The 16,252-nt window shown below is 41.4% G+C and overlaps 1 protein-coding gene across 11 annotated transcripts in view; it reads left to right on the top strand.

Annotated features, from left to right (window-relative positions):
* Positions 1-16,252, top strand: part of LOC133469904 (microtubule-associated protein 4) — a 73,195-nt gene that overhangs the window by 36,298 nt on the left and 20,645 nt on the right. For 9 of the 11 annotated variants that reach the window (XM_061757512.1, XM_061757510.1, XM_061757506.1 and 6 more), the window contains 2 exons: positions 2,263-2,454; positions 4,710-6,116. In XM_061757512.1, coding sequence (XP_061613496.1) covers positions 2,263-2,454; positions 4,710-6,116 — 1,599 coding nt within the window. Of the gene's footprint in view, positions 1-2,262; positions 2,455-4,709; positions 6,117-11,260; positions 13,518-16,252 lie in introns of those variants that run through there. The other 2 variants (XM_061757514.1, XM_061757513.1) reach the window with 2 other exon arrangements.

The raw sequence follows: 16,252 nt of genomic DNA, 5'->3' as shown, positions 1-16,252 counted from the left end.
GACTCTTTTTCACTCTGGAGTTGCCCATGGTGAGAGGCGCCGAGCAGGTGTGGGTATACTTATTGGCCCCCGGCTCGGCGCCTGTATGTTGGGGTTCACCCCGGTGAACGAGAGGGTAGCCTCCCCCAGCCTCTGGGTGGGGGGACGGGTCCTGACTATTGTTTGTGCCTATGCACCAAACAGCAGTTCAGAGTACCCACCCTTTTTGGAGTCCTCGGAGGGGGTGCTGGAGAGCGCTCCCGCTGGGGACTCCATCGTTCTGCTGGGGGACGTCAATGCTCACGTGGGCAATGACAGTGAGACCTGGAAGGGCGTGATTGGGAGGAACGGACCCACCGATCAGAACCCGAGTGGTGTTCTGTTATTGGACTTCTGTGCTCACCATGGATTGTCCATAACGAACACCATGTTCAAGCATAAAGGTGTCCACACGTACACTTGGCACCAGGACACCCTCGGTCGTCCTTCGATGATCGACTTTGTGGTCGTGTCATCGGACTTGCGGCCGCATGTCTTGGACACTCGGGTGAAGAGAGAGCTGTCAACTGATCACCTCCCTGGTGAGGTGTTCCGGGCACGTCCCACCGGGAGGAGACCACGGGGGCGACCCAGGATATGCTGGAGAGACTAAGTCTGTCGGCTTGCCTGGGAACGCCTCGGGATCCCCTCGGAAGAGGTGGAGGAAGTGGCTGTGGAGAGGGAAGTCTAGGCTTCCCTGCTAAAGCTACTTCCCCCCCGACCCGACCTCGGATAAGCTATTTACCAGAGTAGCTGTTAAGCTGCACTAGTTTATGATGCTCAGGTCTAGCAGGACTGGTAACACATGCGAGCGTACATCGTAAGTTGGCACTCCACCAACCTGGGTCAACAAGCTCAAAATGCTTTGTTTTATTTATACACACTTCGTGATGTTTATTTTGAAGATGTTTTATTAACCACTATAACATTTTTTAATTTTCCAAACCCTTCAGACAACAAATAGTCAGGTGTAATTGGATCTCACGTTGTTTACCAAGATCCACCCTGCTCCTCTTCTGATTGGTTATACATATCCATGGGCTGGGGAGGTGGTACTGAATCCAGTATCACTTACACAGATATAAATGGTATTATCTCTCCTATATGGCGAAAATATATATATTGTAAAAACTCCATAACGCCGAGCCCGAACCATTATACCCATATTTTTTATAACATTGCTAATGTTATTCCTTTGGCTTTTCCTCCCTCTTTCTACCCCTCCCTTCCTTTTACTCTTCCCCCTCTCTTTTTGTTCTTATGACTTCCTCCTGATGGTTTACCCTTTCCTGTCAGCCTCTATGGGAGGTTATTCAGACCCCCTCACCTCCCTTTTCAACCCTGTCAAAATGATGCATTCAAGCCTGACGGGAGTATTTTCAGGTATATGACAAGTTTTTCTCAGAATTTGTCATTGTTAGCCATACTTAAACTGCAAGAAAAACCAATATAGAGAATGATGGCAACATCAACAATGACTGTGTACAGTTACTGTATATCGTCTCCTCATTCACCATTGACACTTATCCCTTACTTTCCGCAACAGCTTTGTGTTTCATCCAAAACTACCTCATTTATCATTTTGACTTACAAATATTGAGCTCTGAATTGCAAAGAAGAGTGTTTACACCTCTCCAGAATAATGAAATTCAATAACAAAAAACAATGTGGGATTTTTCGATGGTGTTTCAATGTCTGAACCACAACGTACCAAGGGAGGACTATCATCATCACCATATTTTCATCCACATTTGGAAGAGGCATGATATATGATGATACTTTACATTGTGACACTAAACAGAATTGTAAACCATCAACATTCTAATATAAATCCACCCTAAAATGCAACCTTGTATTAGTACCCTGATTAGTGCCACTTTTCACATCACATTGCTTTCTCATCACTATAATGAAATCTCATTAAGTTTGTCATTTTTATAATCACGCAAATGCAGTGGTTAAGACTAATCAGATAATTGGCTTGTGGGGGGAGGCATACAGTACAAACACACACGCAATCACACACATTATATGATATGAGTCCGAGTTATGCCTTTCACAATGCCAACCTCTACATACTCAGATATCACTGTTGTTTTGATGAGACTTGGCATCCCCGGGCCCCTGAATTACTGCTCCAGGCTTCAACACACATACACTTGACATTTTGTACAAGATAGTAACCAGAAGAGGCTTTATCGCATTAAGCACATATTTACATATTTGGTAACTCTTGTTCCTCAGGTTTCTCCCAGCCTGCAGGCCCAGGTTTGAATATAGAGGTGGGGACTGCTGCTCTCACTGCAGAGAAGTCTCCAAGTATCGCTGATCCTCTGCAGCCCGCACCCTCAGCAGGGTCAGAGGCCCCTAAAGTGCCCCACACCCCCATGATGCCTGAACCACAAGCTCCTCGCAGCCCCCTGGATCTGTCAGCAGGTAACACATGCAGATTTACTCGCATGTCATAGACATTGTTTGCTTAGCTCGCAAGATGAACCTCCTCCTCCTTAAGAATGCTTTATCTCAAAAGAGCGGTATTGTAATAATGCCCAATTTTTAACAGTGGCCAAAAGGTATGAATACTATGTTTATCATTGATTGTATTTGGGTTGAGTTTTTAAAACAGTTAATTTAGATTGCTTAAGTGAAGCTAATAACGCAATGAGAGTATGTGAAGTCTTTTGCAGCCTCGGTTCCACATTAATTTACTCTCCCTCTGTTGATATGCTGTATATTCCCAGATAAAAAGGTGAGTTGTTAATTGTGCAATAAATAAACTCTGAATTCCGTTTAGATCCAAATTCCTTCACCAGATGAAAATATCAGATACTTAATGCTCTCTATGTCCCATTATTCCCCAGTAAACACTATTGTATATGTGAGTTGAATAACTAAATTGATTTAAAAGAAGTATAGACATTTGGAATAATTGTAATTTCATTACATTCTGCCATTTAGTATAAATGATGACCTTCATGTCTCGCATTCTTAGTATAGGTTTTTTCTAAAATGTATCATAACAAACATGTCTGCTGTTGTTTGCTGCACTGGAGGCATTACCCAGATCAGCTGTCTGTCTTCTTTTCGAGCGCTTCTTCCTCTTGCACGCACACCAGCTCAGATCAGATTTAATCATCGGGCTTGAGGTCGATTCATATCTGATGCTGTCATGTATACAGTGGCCAACTTTGCAATAGCCTCTAGTACTGCCTCCATGTATTTGTGTGCTTGGTGATGTGTTTGTATTTATTCTACATAGGAGAGCTTTCTGTGCTATAATTGCTGTCCTGCTGCAGGCTTCCATGCTAAATATCCATAAACTTTATTTCAAGGTCCCCTTTCAGGAATTAATGCCAGACTCCTCCACAGCATCGTCCGACTTTATCTCATGGGCACCTAGCACCTGCATTTGTCATTTCTACTGAGATTTCATGGTTTGCGATTGTGATTTAGGGATACAGACAAACTCCTTGGTAGTAGAAACTGACAGATTGTGAAGCATTATCGTGGCAAGCACACCAGATTATGTAGAAAATATTATATATATTATATTATATGTTGAGATACTTCAACCATGTTTGACTGTTGTTATACAGTTAAGTGAAATACACCAACAGAAATGCATTGCTGCAGAAATGGAATACACTGAAATGGAGTGTGATGAAGGTACACTAACTTCATCAAAAAGGGGTCAAATGACAACCCTTAGTTTCATCTTTCCATTCATCTTAACTCATCTTCTTATCAAGACGCTTTGGACAGTTCTATGTCTTCAACTTTGTAATGATCAGTTTGTGGAAGCCCTTTTCAGTTTTTTTTTTATTTACAAGTCCTGTAGATGTAATTGCTGTGTCCCACTAACATTGTCTATTTAGTGAACTTTGAAAAAGATCCCTAGCAATTTAAACAAAACTTACAGGTTTGCCACTGAGGTAGATTTTCCAAACCATTTATTTATTTAAGAAAAAAAAAAGTGTTTGAAATATAAAGTGAGTAAAATGTCATATTTGAAGCCATAAGCTAAGCTAAAAATTCTATTTTAAGTAGCCATACTAGGTTTATCCCATTGGACGCTGTTTAAAATGTCTTATGAGTATTGACAGGCAAAAATCCCTTCTAAATTGCTGCTGTGTCCTCTGAAAATGTTTAACTTGTACTCCATTTCCCCTAGCTGTGAGACACTTCTTTTCCATGTTGTTCTTTATCTTAATGAGGTTGTGTAAAACATGATTTAAGTCCCACTGAAGATTCCTCAGCTACTCCCAATTATAGTGCACAGGCAGCAGAATTATATAGCCTTATTCTTGAACTTACGGCCCTCCAGAGAGTCTGTGTAAAGTATGGGCCCGGACAGGTGCCCCACTTATTGGTATTAAACAAATGTGGATATATGTCTGTGTGCACTGGAGCTAAAAGTAACTAAAACTAGTTCAACTTCACATGTTCCATTTTTATATGATTAAAAAGAAATGCTATTTGATGTTCATGATTGTCAAATGTAGAAGCAATGCCCCAAGTATGGAATGAACCAAGTAAAATGAATTATATTCGAAGATATTTCAATAAAAAGCACGTTTGAACGCTTTATATAGCAATATATAACTGTAGAATTTTTCTGTATACTGAAGTTTATTTTCACCCCGACCCTAACAACCCCAACCTTAAACTCTTCCCTCTCCACCCACAACAAGGTGCCTTAGGTGACTGCTGGCCAGACCCGACTGGCTGCCTATCAACAGACCTCCCTTTCACCCCCAGTGTCACCTCTGTCATCAGTCGCCATGCTAACAATCTTGCAATGATTCGTGACGACCCACCTAAGACCTGGCCCAGCAGAGAAAGCACCGCGTATGCCGGAGGTGACGAAAGGGACGGAGAGGAATCAGACAGAAAACAGAAGAAAAAGAAGAAAAGGAGACAGAAAGAGGAGGGCTCTTATGAACACTTCGAAAGCAAGGGTCACCTTGAAGTGCAGTCACAGGGAGAAAGCATTCCCTCAGAAGAATTGTTCTACCAAAGGACTGAACCGAAACGAGATAGTGGAGAAGGTGGCTGGGAGGAACAAATTTGGAAAAGCGGAGGACGAGGTAAGAAGGGCAAGAGCAGGAAGAAGATTCCTGAAGAGTGGGAAGTGTCTCCAGAGCCATTTGCCACATCATCCACAGGTAAAATCACCCAAGAGGTTATGAAGGATCTTGGAAGTTCAGCTCCAACAACCATGGAAGTCTCCTTTGCTGACATAACTACAAACCAGACCCCCTGGAAAGAGGAGAACTTCACAGAGGAAGGTCTAGTGCCTTCTCCACTATCCCATGATATATTAGCTCCTGCAACAGTTTCCATCAGCCCACTCGTCTTGAACAGCGAGCTGAAAGCTACAGCAGCTCCATTTACGATGCCCTCCTCTACCAATGCTGGGCCAGTTGACTCCTTCCCCATGGCTGCTAATCCCAGTGAATCGTTTGACGTGCTAATTGACACTGAAAATGCGGGCTTTGGTGACATGGTTGACAGTGGGATGTTTGACAACACGAGTTCCTTCCAAGAGCCTGTTGTGCAAGTCATATCTGAGTTAGATACTTCTGCTTTTAGCCCTTCTTCCCAGCCAGGCTTGGCCCTTTCTCCAAACAGCGAGGTGTTAGCATCAGCTCCACCCCTTTCACCGTCAGATGCTTCATGGCTCCTGAACAACTCCCACACTAGCAGCAACAGTGAGCCATTTGACTTCAGTGACATGAGCCCTTCCAGTCATTCTATACCCATAAACCTGGTATTTGACACCCCTTGCCCAGCCCCACTCCGCTCCCCCAAAACCACAGCACAGGAATGCCAAACCAAAGAGCACAAAAATGAGCAGTCGGAAAAGAAGCAATCCAAGAAGTCTCGTTCGTCATCATCTTCCTCTGTTAAGAGTCCCACCTCCTCAGAGGCAAAGAAATTCACTCCTAAAGAATCTCCAAGTGTCAGTCCCTCTTCCTCCCCATCAGTCATCTCTCTTGGAATTCCAGCATCTGGCCTTAACCCTGCAGCAAAGCCCTTCTTTCCCAGCTTTGCTGATACCGTGGAACAACCAAGTGTGGTTTCCCCCATCATCGAAGGTTGGTTGTGGATGAAATACTGTAGCAGTTCATTATAGAGTACAATGTACATATTAGTTGTTAGCATGATGCGTGGTATTCCCATCCAGAATGCGTTGTTAGACGTTTCATTAGATACACATATTTATATTGTTTCTTGCATGAAGATAACTAAAATTATGGTAGAAGATTTTTGGCTTGTCCATTTCAGAGTGTTTGTGTGTGACTAATGACCTTAAAGCTGTGGATTCCATTATTTTAATCTGAGAGTATTTTAAATTATTGTAAAGCACTTCCCTATTTGTAATTAACCATGTTTCTGATGACAGGTATGATGCTACTAACCAGTCAGCCAAACTTTCTCCTCAGTGGATCTACTCTACTGTCATTTCCAAAACCAAACCTTTTTTGTCCACTGTTTCATTAATACAATCATTTTTGAGTAATATTTTCACTGCATCAAGGGCTTGGATGTCACTATTTCCTTCCTCCTGTGTCTATTAACTTTCTTGTCTTCTCTAGCAGCCTTTCTCTTTACACCTTTTCTAAAAAGGAATAATGAATGGCGTGATATTAACTGTTTTGAAATATTTATGCATTTGTGTATTTTTTATTATTTATTTTTTTAAAGAAAGTCAAATTTTCAACTATTTGTATCTTTTATTTTGCATGCGCTGTGCCTGATGATTTGGACACATCGCCACCATAGGTGAGTCTCCCTTTATTTTCTTTTGTGGTTATGACAGTCAAATATTGTCATTGGACCATCTCCTCTAAACATTTCCACCCATTGGAGATTATATAAAGGTAAAAATAAGCCTTCAGTTCAATAGTAGAACAGCATTGTTTGAAATTATACAGCTCGGTAGACATGGAGACAAAAACTTTCAAGGATAACTTTTCTACATGTCTAAAATTGCTCAATATCTTGTCGGCAAAGTTGCTGTCACATGTGGGGGAGTTCATTATGGTGTAGTGCAGGAAATGGAGACAAGAGTTCAAGGGAATCTCAAAAAGTATTTATTGCAGAAAACAAAGGCACAGGGGTCAAATAAATGTAATGCAAAGTACAAAACAACTGGTACACAAAGTAACAATCATGCAGAAAGGACTCACCTCCACACACAGGCAATGCGACAATCAACAGGGGTCATAACTGACTGAATGAAAAATGGAACTAAATACAAACACTAACAGGGCAATGAAGCACACCTGTACAAGATACGAGTAGCTACAGAGAGCTGATTGGATGACACACGGGGGAGCAGGGCTGACGAGAACAGGTGGAGATAGTGACAGAACAAGGACACAGGAAGGACACAGGAAAACAAACCAAAGTTATCTCTCAACATCGTTAACTAAACTGACCTGAACCAATCTTATGGTAGCCTAAAAGAAAAACAACACAGATCATGACAGATATGTTGCTAAATTATTGCTTTCTGGTTGCACATGCAAGTTGCTGCAGTATATACTAAATAAGCATTTCATATAGGAGGAATATGCCAAATTTATTTTGTCGTTAAGTGTGTTTTCAGACATTTGTGGGGGGAGGTGTTTCTATGAAAAGCACTTAACCTGTTGTCATTATGGGTGGGTCTGTCACCAAGAGTGTTATTTAAGCCTCATAAGATATATAGAGAATAATTCCAATTTTAAAGGGGGTCACATTAAGAAGTAGTAATTATATATATATAAATAAATTAAAAAAACAGACATTTCATTAATCTGTCTATCTGTGCTAGTGACATACAGTGACAGGCAGAACAACTACATGCTCTTGGTACTCATACTGAGTACCGGTAAGTCATTTTGTAAGTAAATTGAGACGAGATCATCATTATGTTAGTATTTATACTTTTTTATAAATTTTTGTTCAGTGGTTTGCTGTCAAATATTTTCAAAGTAAAATGGGTTCCTTGCCTAATTGGTTGCGTAAATGTTAGACAGTCTTCTTCTTCTTTTCCTTTCGGCTTGTATTTTTGTAAAATTCAAAGCACCTCTGTCCACGGTGCTGAAACGTGAACTGAATCATCACTTAGTTGGTACAGTTTGCCATTACTCATTTTAAAGCACATCTTGTAATGCATTTTTGTCCAAATACGATACGACCTCTGAAATACAGTGCATTGAAAAAGTCTCACTCAATAAAACAAATTTTGTAGATCTCCATCAAACAAGTGGCGTCTAAATAAAATCCATAATGTTAGAAAGGCTAGAAATGTATTTTTTTCATTGAAATATACACAGTATAATTCATAGTATACACAATACCAATACATTCAGGTTTTTGTAAGTATGTGAAGATCAACAGAGACTCTTCCATAAATGTGATAAAGGCATACTTGACTTTGATTGAGACAACCACAGAGAGACCATTAAAACAGACACTATCTGAAGCAGAAAATGCGCCAGCCAACAAAGCGGAAGATAAAGAGATTAATGGAAGCAGAGTGATAAAGATGCAAGTCAAATCCATGTGAACTACTGTCAAAGTGTAAAAGAAGGCAAAGGATGCCGGTTATTTGTTTGGTTTGTGAACAGATTTGCTCTTTATGCCTCAGCTACTAAACTTGTACACCGCAAACGGATTTGTCATTTTGCAGTTTGTCTCTTTAACATGATTTTCTGACTGACTGAGAAACACAGCTTGTCATGAAATCGTTTATTTTCTTGTGTATGGGGGTTTGCAAAATGAACCGTTCTCTAGATTAAGTGTTGTAGAAGGGCAAATTAATTATTTTTATTATGTGGTAACCCTCAATTTCACCACAACCAACCATGTCAACTGTTATTGTTAAGAACAATTAAAGAAATGTGGTTATTTCTTAGGCCCAACCAATGTGGATTTTCTTCTTTTTTTTTAAGGCTTATACAGATTGTGATTGGTGGCAGAAAGAAATTATGCTAACTCAATAATAGGCCGATTAATTAAAAAAAACTTCCCCCAGATCAGATTCAAAGTCATAGCACTTTTTGGCACCTTTATTATGTACTAACTGCTGCTTGTGTGGAGTTTGCATGTTCTCCCCGTGCCTGCGTGGGTTTTCTCCGGGCACTCTGGTTTCCTCCCACATCCCAAAAACATGCATGAATTGGAGACTCTAAATTGCCCGTAGTTGTGAATGTGAGTGCGAATGGTTGTTTGTTTGTATGTGCCCTGCGATTAGCTGGCAACCAGTTCAGGGTGTACCCCGCCTCCTGCCCGATTATAGCTGGGATAGGCTCCAGCACGCACGCGACCCTAGTGAGGAGAAACGGCTGAGATAATGGATGGATGCTGCTTGTCTGCTGTACAATGTTATTGTAGTTTCTTTTTTTGTTTCTTGATTTTTTTTGCATTATATCAGCACTACATTGTGTTGTGTTCCCCTTCTTAAATTTTTTGATTGACTGAATCTATTTATCTATTACTGAATTGATGTGGGGTAATATTGTATAAGAATAAAATAGAATAGGCATTTATTCTGCGACTAATGGGGAAAGTCCTGTTTTACAGCAGCTATGTAATATGTACTTCATATACTGTATGTATCTACTGTGTACTGATGTATGACCATTGAATTTAAAAAAAAATAAATAAATCACTGGTGATTGCTGAATATATGAATATATGACCAATGCAGCTTTGAAGTGATTCAGTTATCACGTCTTGGTTCAGAGCCCCCAGTCTTCTAGAATTTCCAGACAATACAACAACCATCGCCACCGAACAGGGCTGAAACAGGCACACAGATGAGGAGTCGGTCACCATAGCAACAGGAGGCAGTTGCTTTGGCAACTAATGGGAAGAGGGTCCATTGTGGGAACAATAGATGTTTAGCGAAGAAAGGGGTGTTGTGACTGGGCTCGGAAGAAGATGAGATTGAGCCATAAATAGACATCATTAAAGACTGTCTACATCATCTATATCTGTGACACCCCTGCAGTGATAGGTGTTTTCCTTTGCTTCTTTATATCACTGCTTTTTAGAGGCATGTAATCCCAAAGACAGTATTGTTCACAACATCGAATATATATTATATGAATGACAGTTTAAGATTAATTCAATACTCCAGAATCTTGTGATGAAAATGTTTTATATAGAATTATTATAATTATTATTTTGTGTGTGTGTGTGTGTGTGTGTGTGATTCACTCAATATGAAGGGGTTCTGCGGCTCTGTTATAACACTATTTTATCCCCCTTGTCTGTATGCCCTCCTGGTGGCTTACATGGGCTATTAGGCGCAACATTTAGGTCGCACAGTGGGATTATATAAGAATTGCACTTTTGCCCTGGCAACCAGTCAGACAGGGGTGAGCCCATCATTTTGGTTGCCTGTGTTTGTCCTGTCCCCATAAACTTAAATGTCAGCTTTGGAAGCAAACAGAGAGCGAATAAATCGGCCAGGATACTTGACACACAGATGCAGTGACAGTACACCAGCTGTCCTTCTGCCTGCACCTCAGGACCTGTCTGGGCTCAGATGCCCATCTGTCTGTCTTGAATTTTTCTTTTATCTGATGGATTGATATACTTGTTTCTTCAAATTATAAGATGTATTAGTTGGTTTTCGTATTGATGCAATATTTTTGCTATATTTGTTTGTCATATTCTGGGGGATTTTCTGTTTTTAATGGATTTAGGGCCATTTCATCTTTTCAAATGGTAATTTGTTAATTGGCTGTTGTTGGGGGTTTCTTTTGGTTTTTTTAACCGGCAATTGAAATATGGGGTGCAGAAAACAGAGTCAGGGCGCTTTCTGGTACCTATGCTCCTTTTAGGCAACATGAACAAGACAGGTCTGTAGCAGCTGTCAATCATGGCTTCACACCCAAAATTTACCCTCAACACATAGAAGTTCAAAACAAAACAAAAAATAAGACCTTGCAAATCGTAATTATATCAAAAGCGGACAAAAATAATTATTCTAAGCCGTAATTATATCAAAAGCGGACAAAAATAATTATTCTAAGCCGGTCTTTTTATCAATGATTACTGGTTACTTGGTATTAAGTGATATGAATGTTCAGACCCATACAGTATATCTTCTTTTTTTATATCTCTTTTTATCTCTCTGTCTCTCTCTCTCTCTCTCTCTCTTTCTCTCTCACTCTCTCTCTCTCCATAGCCTCTCTACAGTATTTGTTTAGCTAATTGTATATGTGTAAAAGCGGTTGTACTACTATTGGGGGTAATGGAGTGTGATTCTCCATAATGTGACCAGAGTCATTGTGACAGATAACAAGGTCTCTTTACCAGAGGCTTCCTCTCCATCCCCCTCTTAACTGTTGCTGTTCTTGTCCTACCCTCTTGTAATGAGTAGACAGACTGCAGATGTGCACTATGTCTTGCACAAATTCACATCCCAATCCTGTGATGACAAATGAAAGGTTATATCATTCACCAGCCCATACTCATCTTTTAACTTGGAAAACAAGGCTGTATTTATTTCCCAAAATGGTCTGTAAGAAAGAAAGATTACAAGGGAAGGTAAGGTGATCATAAATTAAACTAGCCCTTAAAAAATCCTTCTGCTGCCCTTGCTCCTTACTCCTGAAGGAAGATTCAAGGGCACAGCTGTGTGTGTATGTGTGTGTCAGGCGGCGAAAGACGTGAAGGGAAAGTGAAAACTAAAAAGGGAGGGGGCTTACTCACTCCACCATGAGGGGTGGCATTTGGGAGTTGGAAGTAACCAGTTAGCATCCACAACTGGGTCACGTGACAAGCACAGTATGCAGTGTGTGAAGCAATGAGGGAGAGAGAGAGCAAGAGAGAGAAGTGCACACCGAGTACAGCATCAGTTTGTGTTTGAGATACAGAGGGACCTCCCACAGATAAAGAGCATACTTGTGCAACTGAGTAAAAGGAATTATAATGCAAAGAAAAAAAACGTTGGAAAGGGAAAAGTGAAGATAAATTTTTTTAAGCTCCTGAGACCCAGTAGAAATTGCTAAGGAGAGAAACTAGAGGACTAGAGGAAAAGGGAGACAGAATGTCGTCTCTCTCAGATCAGAAGACTGGCTCTCCCTTCACAGAGTATAGTGAGCTCTGTAAGGGGGCGTCCCTGTCATCAACAGGATCGGCTCAGAGTTGGGATTGGCAGCGTCACTCAGACTTGGGCGTGGACACACCAAGAGCCTTGGGAGTAGGTTGTGGAACCCTAACACCTACTGGCCTTAGCGGCGAAGAAAAGCTGCGCTTCTTTGAGCAGACGGAAAGGGCCAATACGGACGTTGAAGTGAAGGCACCAGGCGGGGTTGGAACCATGCCTGGAACCACCTCCTTGGGTAATGCTTCATTGGGCAGTGCTGGAGAGAGCCCAGAGAGCCCCCAGTCCTTTTCCCCATTCCCATCCCCAGCTTCACCCGGCAATCTATCCGGTACACCTGCCCTGCAATGCGGTGTCAATAGTCAGGTCTCTTTGCCACCAGTTCCTCAATCCCCAGCCGGTCACATGGAAATACTGACACCCACCACGTCCATGCCTCCACTCTCATTGGGAGTCCCCTCAATTGAGGAATCTACTCGAGGTGGATACTCTTCGTCTGAATCATGGAACAACTCCAATTTTGCTGAATCCAGCCCAAAGGTTGCCATGCCCCAGGTGCCTCCTAACTATTGTACCATAGGCATTAGCGGTGACGACGACTTACAGAAAACCAATGAGGATGTGGTTGGAGCCAGAGAGACCCTCGAAGAGCAACTGTTATCTGTGGGTTCTTCAGAGGAAAGTAGCGAGGAGGAAGACATTGAAGAAGGTGAGGAGGAATTAGAGCCTTGTTTCATGGGTAGAGCACAGCAGCAGAGGATGGCGATGCGGCGTGCAATGTCTGACTGTTCCCACCTGTCAGTGCCCACCAGCCTAGAGCTTTCTGATAGATATCCTGGTGGTGAACTGGCAGGATTGGACCAGCTCGTGTCACCAGTGAGTGGGTCACGACGGTCCCAGCATTACATGCAGCGCTCGTTGACCGTTGCAGAAGATCAGCACCCTGCTACCCAACCTACACTCTCGGCAGCCGGGACCACACACATCGACCTGAGGCAAACCCCCGCTGAGCCTCGCCTGTGTCTCTCCCCATTCCTACCACAGAGAGACAACAATATGACCCTCCCTATCTCCCTTGTAGAACCTTTGGAAGGGTTTAGGTTAGAAAAAAATCAAGGCAACGTAGTTCTTCCAGTGCCCACCACCCCCAAAGGTGTCAGTGGCATGAACTTCACTTCTGCCTTCTCAGTTGGCTCAAACAGTTTTGGTAAACTAGCTACAGATAAAGAGTTGGACTTTACTGAACCCAATACTAAGCTTATTTCTGATTCAAAAGTCAGCTTTGAAGTGGGCAACAAACCAGCTGTGGAACCTGGTGTTGATCTTGTCGTTAGTTCCTTTAACAAGCTTGGCCTGAACTGTATTAACCCCTTCATCAAACTGGAAGGTAGGTGGAGGTCCAGTTTATTATTTCATATGTAAAATGCTTATGCACCTTTTAAATCTCATTTTAAAATATTTGAAATGTAAAATTAATTGTACCAATGCTTTTATTAGGTAGGACATTTTACATTGATATGAACGTCAGGTAAACACTTTGCAAATCATCTGACAGTCTATTTATGTTTTGAATCTGTAGATTCTAGATTTGGATTCAGTGGTCTAGATTGAAGTTGTAGTAGAATAACAATTTATTTAGTTGTGTACGAGGAGACATAATAGCACTAAAAGGGGTGTCTCCAATGCTTTGCTATAAGGGAGTGAAAGACGAATTTAAAATATGAGTTCGACATTAACACAGCAGTCTTGAAAGATGTCTGTAAGTATCTGAAGTTTAGAGGGAATACCTTATGTGAATGGATGACATTGTTTCCGATATAATTTCATTTGAGTGGTGAAAGACTCACCATCCCTCTCGGCTCTAGCATGCCGGCCTGATTACTTTTCCATGCTGCAGAAGGTTCAAAAGTAGAAACAGAGTGTGTGTATATATAGTGAAGGGGTATTATAACTAGAACTATTTTTCTCAAACACCATTCTTCATGTTAGCCTCCATTGATTTTCTCTCTGTTCAGACTGATATGCTTTGTAGATTATTATTATTTTTTTAATCCTACAACCCCAATTCCAATGAAGTTGGGATGTTGTGTTAAACATAAATAAAAACAGAATACAATGATTTGGAAATCATGTTCGACCTATATTTAATTGAATACACTACAAAGAAAAGATATTTAATGTTCAAACTGATAAACTTTATTGTTTTTAGCAAATAATTATTAACTTAGAATTTTATGGCTGCAACATGTTCAAAAAAGCTGGGACGGGGTCATGTTTACCACCGTGTTACATCACCTTTTCTTTTAACAACATTCAATAAACGTTTGGGAACTGAGGACACTAATTTTTGAAGCTTTGAGGTGGAATTCTTTCCCATTCTTGCTTAAGGTACAGCTGCAGCTTCAACAGACTGGGGTCTCCGTTGTCGTATTTTATGCTTCATAATGCGCCACACATTTTCAATGGGAGACAGGTCTGGACTGCAGGCAGGCCAGTCTAGTATCCGCACTCCTTTACTACAAAGCCACACTGTTGTAATACATGCAGAATGTGGTGATTTGTGATTGAATGAGTTAGAAGTTAGCCAATGGTAGGAGGATTGCGAGCATGTCAGTGAGATGAAGGCATACGCTGTTGAAATTTTTGGCGACATATACACGTTCATCCGTCCATTTTCTGAGCCGCTTCTCCTCACTAGGGTCGCGGGCGTGCTGGAGCCTATCCCAGCTATCATCGGGCAGGAGGCGGGGTACACCCTGAACTGGTTGCCAGTCACATTCACACCTAGGGGCAATTTAGAGTCGTCAATTAACCTACCATGTCGGTTTTTGGGATGTGGGAGGAAACCGGAGAAAACCCACGCAGGCACAGGGAGAACATGCAAACTCCACACAGGCGGGGCCGGGGATTGAACCCCGGTCCTCAGAACTGTGAGGCAGACGCTCTAACCAGTCGACTACCGTGCCGCCATATACACGTTCACTTTTACAATAAAGAGGTTATAGATCGACCACCAATTGTTTTAATTTCGTCATCTAAGCGGACGCTGATGTTATTGTCTGTCTTTTCACTGTTACAGGAGGGCATTTGGTGAATTTGATGAAGGCTGACATGATGATTTAAGGCTGTTTGTCAGCTAGCGTTAGCAGGTGCCTTTTCAAATGGGCCCGCATTTATTATATTTGCATATTTTTCAAGAGTTGCGATTGTCTGCTTTAGTGTATGTTCTCTCCTGGTTTCAAAACATTTACAGGGTGTTTGGTTACTTGAACACTGTCAATTGCAGTGGGAATGAGTGTTAAATGATTGTCATTATGTGTCAACCCTAAATCTGAATTTACACTTCAGGTTTAAACTTGCAGTTCTATTTCAGAGACACACACATTTGACACAACCAATACTCCAGTTCTTACATTTTCTGAACACATAAAACATCCAATGTGTATAAATCTAGAATGCAGGTAAACGACACCTACTACAACACTACAGTATGAATACCTGGCAGCAACAAAACAGAAGTACACATTGACATATATCTGATATTTTTCTCCACATTTTGAAGAGTTCTGACTCCGATCTGAGGATATCCGATTTCATGTTTCATTCTGTTTACGCTGCCACACTCTGAATTGTGTCACTTGAAGTAGAACCATGTATTGTAAATCAAGCGTATGTCAACTCCCTATTGAATTAGATGGGGTTAATTGGAGAATGCACATTCTTTTGCCCATATAATTCTGTCTTTGTTGTGGCCTGTGATCAATGCGAGGCGTGCACCCGATATCATGATGTTGAGCTCCTTATTGATCTCCACCTAGATCTTTGTGGGTTATTGATTGGTGTGCGTAGATTTTGTACATCCCTGGTCATGGAGTGTTTCCAAAAATACCTGCCAATGCTAATGACTGTTGAATGATGAATGTGTCAAATTCAATAGGTAAGAGCAACAGGGAATCTTGTTTACTCCCTGTAAAGCTCTGTAGCAAATAAATGGGTCAAAGCACGAGTGTGAACTGTATTCTGCTCAACCCAGCATGAGGTCATCATGTCCTGAGGTCGGGCAATGCAGATGTTTCATTGAGTGAGTCAGCATAAAGAAAATATGTGATTTGTGTATGCCGT

The sequence above is a fragment of the Phyllopteryx taeniolatus genome, chromosome 20, assembly GCF_024500385.1.
Source record: "Phyllopteryx taeniolatus isolate TA_2022b chromosome 20, UOR_Ptae_1.2, whole genome shotgun sequence".
Taxonomy (NCBI): Eukaryota; Metazoa; Chordata; class Actinopteri; order Syngnathiformes; family Syngnathidae; genus Phyllopteryx; species Phyllopteryx taeniolatus.
Note: the sequence above shows the minus strand (reverse complement) of the source record. Positions and strands in the feature narration are given on the sequence as shown.